General features: G+C 47.1%; 1 protein-coding gene across 3 annotated transcripts in view; it reads right to left on the reverse strand.

The window, feature by feature from the left end:
• The window catches only part of COMMD7 (COMM domain containing 7), a 71,360-nt gene extending 65,100 nt beyond the window's left edge, over positions 1-6,260 (reverse strand). For 2 of the 3 annotated variants that reach the window (XM_049100520.1, XM_049100519.1), the window contains exon 1: positions 6,101-6,260. In XM_049100520.1, the coding sequence (XP_048956477.1) occupies positions 6,101-6,184 (84 nt within the window). In that variant the 5' untranslated portion in view covers positions 6,185-6,260. The remainder of the gene's footprint in view (positions 1-6,100) is intronic. The other variant, XM_025469714.3, reaches the window with a different exon arrangement.
• Between the last annotated feature and the right edge of the window lie 350 nt (positions 6,261-6,610).

The raw sequence follows: 6,610 nt of genomic DNA on the forward strand, positions 1-6,610 counted from the left end.
CCCATCCCTATCTCCTTTTCCTTTTTTTTTTTTTTTTTAATATGTGGGAGATCCTGGGACCACAGGATCACACCCTGAGCTGAAGGCAGATGCTCAATACTGAGCCACCCAGGCGTCCCTATCTCAATTTTTCCAACCCACCCTTTATCCTTTAAAGCCCTGCTGCCAAGACTCCATGACCCTCCCAACAAGAAAGTGACCTACCCAGATTCTTAACTTCTGAGGCTCCCTCTTGGAACCTTGCCTGAGGGCACTTAGAATTTTAAATCTTGATAAGAAATACGGACTTGTCTTAGCAGAGAAGGTTCCTTGTACGCCTTTGTATGGTCACAGAGACCTGGTTATTGTCACGTGTGCAGTTAAGTATTTGTTGAATAAATCTTCCCTTAACACCTTCCCCATTCTTCGCCTTTGTATCTGGATAGCTGTCTTTCCCTGGAATGCTCACCTGCCCATCATCATCCATGAAACCAAAATCTTAACTATGCTCACCAATAAATATTTGGAAAGATGTTCAAGATCATTCCAGACGAGAAATGCAAATCAGCAAAATAAGGAAATACCACTTTTTAACTGATCAGATCTTCTAAAACAAAAGTTTGATGATACCAGTGCTGGTGAAAGTACCAGGAAACAGACATGCTTACACTGTTGATGAGAGGATAAATTGGAGCAACCTTTCCAGATGGCAATTCGATAGTCCTATCTAATTTTTTAAATGCTCGTATCTCTTGACCTAGTAATTCCATTGCAGGAAGTATACCCTTCAGATACGTTCTAAAAAGTAAACCAGACATATTTACACAAAGCATTGTTCATAACAACAAAAAACTGAAAGCAACTTAAGTGTCTATTAATATAGGGCTGGTTAATAAATTATGGTAAATCCATTTCAAGTAATACCATGCAATCCCTTCTGTGTAAAAAAAAATTCTAGGGGGATCCCTGGGTGGCTCAGCCGTTTAGTGCCTGCCTTCAGGCCACGGCATGATCCTGAAGTCCTGGAATCAAGTCCCACATTAGTCTCCCTGCATGGAGCCTGCTTCTCCCTCTGCCTGTGTCTCTGCCTCTCTCTGTGTCTCTCATGAATAAATAAAATCTTAAAAAATAAATAAATAAAATCTTAAAAATTCTAACAGATACTCATATATATACAGGCAAATGCAGACTTTTTTTTTTCCTATTGAGAACACAAGAAATTATTAAAATGACAATTTCTAGGGCAGCCCAGGTGGCTCAGTGGTTTAGCGCCGCCTTTAGCCCAGGGTGTGATCCTGGAGTCCTGGGATCGAGTCCCACATCGGGCTCCCTGCATGGAGCCTGCTTCTCCCTCTGCCTGTGTCTCTGCCTCTTGTAAATGAATAAATAAAATCTTTAAAAAAAATGACAATTTCTGCAGATAAGCAAAATAGGTATTTTAATTTTATACCTTTGAATACTGTTTGAATTTTCTAACTGTATGTGTTGCTTTCATTTACAGTTAGGTGAAAAGACTGTAGACCATTTGTTTTCTTCTTTATATTTTTCTGAATTTCCTCTCTCATACCCATTCTAAAAATTGTTGTTTTTTAAATTCTACTCTTAAGGATGCACATTACCCAGGACTGGCCACAGGCATCAGAGAACACTTCTAGGTACACTGTGCTAGTACTGTGCTGGATCTCCATTTTCTGACCTGTTCTAGCAGATCACAACTTATCCAGCATAAGAGACTGTGTCCATCAAGCCTTTGTATATCTCACTGGGTTTAGTGGCTATTTGGTGTAGAGTAGGGATTCAGGAAAATAGACACTGAGTGAGCAATAAATGGTGATGCTCACATTGATACAATGATTCTTTTTCTCCTTGATGCCTAGGCCTCAGACTTCAAAATAAATTTAGCTAATAGAGTGGGTATTTGGAGAAATCCGATCATCCAAATGAAAGGGAGGGAAAGGACTCTGGTAAATTGCTCACCAGGCAAAAGCTTTCTGTGTTAAAAACAAAGGAAAGGGGATCCCTGGGTGGCGCAGCGGTTTGGCGCCTGCCTTTGGCCCAGGGCGCGATCCTGGAGACCCGGGATTGAATCCCACATCGGGCTCCCGGTGCATGGAGCCTGCTTCTCCCTCTGCCTGTGTCTCTGCCTCTCTCTCTCTCTCTCTCTGTGTGACTATCATAAATAAATAAAAAATTAAAAAAAAAAAAAAACAAAAAAAACAAAGGAAAGGAGCACCTGGTTGGCTCAGTCTTCAAAGCATGCAACTCTTGATCTCAGGGTTGTAAGTCTGAGCCTCACAATGGGTGTATGGAGTACTATAAATAAACAAACAAACAAACTTTAAAAAAAAAGGTAAAGATCTCATAGTGTTGTTTTGTTTTGTTTTGAAGTAGGCTCCATGTCCAACGTGGAGCCCAACACAGGCCTAAGTCACAACTCTGAGATCAAGACCTGACTTGAGATCCAAAGTCAGGTGCTCCTGGGATGCCTGGGTGGCTCAGAGGTTGAGCATCTGCCTTTGGCCCAGGGCCTGATCCCAGGGTCTGGGATCAAGTTCCGCATCACGTTTCCCTGCATGGAGCCTGCTTCTCCCTCTGCCTATGTCTGTCTCTGTGTGTCTGTCATGAGTAAATAAATAAAATCTTTAAAAAAAATTAAAAAAGTCAGGCGCCCAACTGACTGAGGCACCTGGTGCCCCCAGAGTGTGTGTGTGTTTTTTCCCAGAGTGTGTTTCAAAGTTAGAATATGAAGGCAAGATCTTATTTTAAAGGATGCGGTTTATATTTTTTCCATGAATACCAAGTTGGAGGTAACCTTAGAGATCCTATCATCCTGTAGCTTCAAAAAAGATTTTTAGCAGTAGAATCTTTTTTATTCTCCAAATGAAAATCTTCCAGAAAATCTCACCACATAAACAAGTGAAAGCTAAGCTACCTACCTGGGGAGAACATCTACAAAGCTCTACTCTGTATGTTTCACTCCCCAGAATCTGAAGTCAAGCATCTGGTCCTGAATTCCTGGCTCCACAACTTCCTGACTGCCTAATCTTAAACACATCAATTTCTTTATCTGTAAAATGGGAATAATAACAGCACCTACCTTTTAAGGGTGCTACACATAAAGCACTGAAAACAATGCCTACCACACGGTACATTCTCAATAAACAACAGCTACTTTTGTTTAACCACTCCGTGACTCTGTTTCCTTAATCTACAAAATGGGGATAATAATAACACCTACCTCCTAAGGTGGTTCTAAGGACTCAATGACTTAATAATATACATAAAAGCACTTAGAATTGCTGTATGATAAACAGTGGCCACTAGCCATATGTAGCTATTAAACACTTGAAAAAGTCTATTCTGATTTGAGATGTGCTATAAATGTAAAATGTGCGAAAAAATCAGAAAAGATATTATCATGGCACCTACGTGGCTTAGTCAGTTAAGCATCTGCCTTCAACTCAGGTCATGATCCCAGAGTCTTGAGATTGAGCCCTGCATTGGGCTCCCTTCTCAATGGAGAGCCTACTTCTCCCTCTTCCTCTGCCCACCCCTCTGCTCCTTATGTATGATCTCTCTTGCTCTACCTTAATAAAATCTTTTCTTAAAAAAAAGAAAGAAAAATTAGTATCAAAAAGTAAAATATCAGGACACACTCAAGTGGTTGAGTGTCTGCCTTCCACTCAGGGCGTGATCCCGGGGTCCTGGGAAAGAGTCCCACGTCGGGCTCCCTCCATGGAGCCTGCTTCTCCCTCTGCCTCTCTCCCTCTGTGTCTCTCATGAATAAATTAAAAAAATATTAAAAAAAAAGTAAATTAGGGGATCCCTGGGTGGCTCGGCGGTTTAGCGTCTGCCTTTGGCCCAGGGCGCGATCCTGGAGTCCCGGGATCGAGTCCCACATCAGGTTCCTGGCGTGGGCCTGCTTCTCCCTCCTCCTGTGTCTCTGCCTCTCTCTCTCTATGTCTATCATAAATAAATAAATCTTTAAAAATTAAATAAATAAATAATAAATTAAATACATTTATATTTTTGTATCAATTACATGTTGAAATGATATTTTAATATAGATTAAAGAAAACATTAATTTTGTTTCTTTATTATTTTATTTACTTAAAAAAATCTTTATTGGGATGCCTGGGTGGCTCAGCGGTTGAGCATCTGCCTTCGGCTCAGGGCGTGATCCCAGGGTCCCGAGATCGAATCTCACATGGGGCTCCCTGCATGGATTCTGCTTATACCTCTGCCTGCGTCTCTGCCTCTCTCTCTGTGTCTCTAATGAATAAATAAGTAAGATATTTTAAAAATTTATTTATTTATTTATTAGAGAAAGAGAAAGCACAAGTGGTTGAGTGGAGAGGCAGAGGGAGAAGCAGACTTCCTGGTGAGCAGGGAGCCCTATCTGGGACTGGATCCCAGGACCCTGAGATGAGGACCTGGGTTAAAAGCAGACGCTATTAAAAAAAAAAAAAAAAAAAAGGAAGGGCAGCCCAGGTGGCTCAGTGGTTTAGTGCCGCCTTCAGCCCAGGGCCTGATCCTGGGGACCCGGGATCGAGTCCCATGTTGGGCTCCCTGCATGGAGCCTGCTTCTCCCTCTGCCTGTGTCTCTGCCTCTCTCTCTCTCTCTCTGTGTGTCTCTCATGAATAAATAAATAAATCTTTAAATAAAAAGAAAAGAAAAGAAAAATAAAAAAGGGGATCCCTGGGTGTCTCAACAGTTTAGTGCCTGCCTTCAGCCCAGGGTGTGATCCTGGAGTCCCAGGATCGAGTCCCACATCAGGCTCCCTGTGGACAGTTTGCTTCTCTGTCTGCCTGTGTCTCTCTCTCTCTCTCTGGGTCTCTCATGAACAAATAAATAAAATCTTTAAAAAAAATAAAATAAAATAAAAAAGAAAGAAAGCAGACACTGAATGGATTGAGCCACATAGGCACCCTTTTATTTACTTTTTAAAGATGATATTTTCAAGTAATCTCTATATCCAATGTGGAACTCGAACTCATGACCTCAAAGTCCAGCATTGCAGCTAGGCGCCTCTCTTTTTGATTTTATTTTATTTTATTTATTTATTTTTATTTTTAATTTATTCATGATAGACACACAGAGAGAGAAAGAGACATAGAGACACAGGCAGAAGCAGACTCCATGCAGGGAGCCCTGATGTGGGACTTGATCCTGGGACTCCAGGATCAGGCCCTGGGCTGAAGGCAGTGCTAAACCGCTGAGCCACCAGGGCTGCCCTCTTTTTGATCTTTAAATGAGACCACTAGAAAATGTAGAATAACACGTGTGACTTTCAGTTTATTTATTTCTATGTGACAAAGGGGCTTTCAGAATATGTCAGTTAGTGAGAAAACAGTAAGTTGTGGGGGATGCTGAGATGAAGGAGAAGGACCCCACCTCCTGGGAAGTCACAACCCAGTGGGGAGAATCAGCTGCACCTTTACCATGGTGGTGAGAAGTGTCATTTTAACCTATTTATTCTGGCTGCCTTGGGTGCTTTGAAAAGGGCATCCCAACCAGCACAGGGGCAGGAAGTTGGCAGGCTGGCATTTGCTGCTGGAATGAACAAAAAAAGGCTTTGCCAGCAGCTCCCCTACTATCAAGGGGTGTGTGTGCGGAGGGGGGCCCAACACTGCGAAGGGTACATGGCTCGCTTTTTGGAGGGCTCCCAGGTACTCCCCTTAATTAGGGGCCCCCACAGCCCCCCCACCCCGGCCTGGCCACCCTGGGTCACCTGCCCCCACTGGACGCCAAGACCCCCCGCAGCCCCCCCCCCCTGCAGCCTCGCTGCGGAACATCTCCGGCCCGGCCTGGCCCACCGATCCCACAGCTCCCCAAACTCCCACTAGTGCCTCAGCTCCCCCAAACTCCCTTCAGCCCTGGGGAGACTCCTCCCAGTTCGTCTGCTAAGGCACCTCAATTTCTCCTGGTTCCAGGACTAGCCCTTAGTCCCGCCGCTGAGCCCCCCACGCGCCCCGCAGGCCCCCGAGCCCCTCGGCCCGTCCCGGCCCCACCGCCCGCGCCCCGCCGCGGGCCCCACGCCCCACGCCCCACGCCCGTCGGCCCTCGGCCCAGTCCCTCCCTCGGCCCGCGCCCCCCGCGCCCTGAGCCCTCGGGGCCCACCTGCGCGCCCAGCTGGTTCAGCTGCTGCATGTCGCCGCCCACGGCCTCGGGCACGGGGTCCTGCGTGCAGTGCAGGCGGCCCATGGCGTCCGCGCGGCCCGCAGCGCCCGCCGCCTCCCCGCCTCCCCCTCGCCGCCGCCCGCCGCCCGCCTCGCCGCGCTTCCGCAGCCGCACTTTCGCCACGGGCCGCCGCCGCCGCCGCCGCGCTCCTCCCCCCGCCAGCCCGGGGGCGGGGCGGGGCGCCCTCGCGGAGTCGCGGACGCGCGCGGACCCCCGGCGGGGGGGGGGGCGCCCTCGCAGCGCCGCGCAGGCGCGTGCCGCTGCCACCGCTGGAGAGCCCGGCGGAGCCCAGCTGCCCAACGTGGGATTCCCTAGGGGATCCCCTCTGGGTGACCCCACAACACCGGGCGTGGCCTCCCTGAGCCTCAGTTTCGCTCTCTGTAAAATGATCCCGGGGGTGGCTGCTTAACTGAGAAGGTAGCCTGACACGCGGGGGTCCTCAGCCAACGG

This window comes from Canis lupus, chromosome 24, assembly GCF_003254725.2.
Source record: "Canis lupus dingo isolate Sandy chromosome 24, ASM325472v2, whole genome shotgun sequence".
In the NCBI taxonomy this organism is placed as follows: domain Eukaryota; kingdom Metazoa; phylum Chordata; class Mammalia; order Carnivora; family Canidae; genus Canis; species Canis lupus.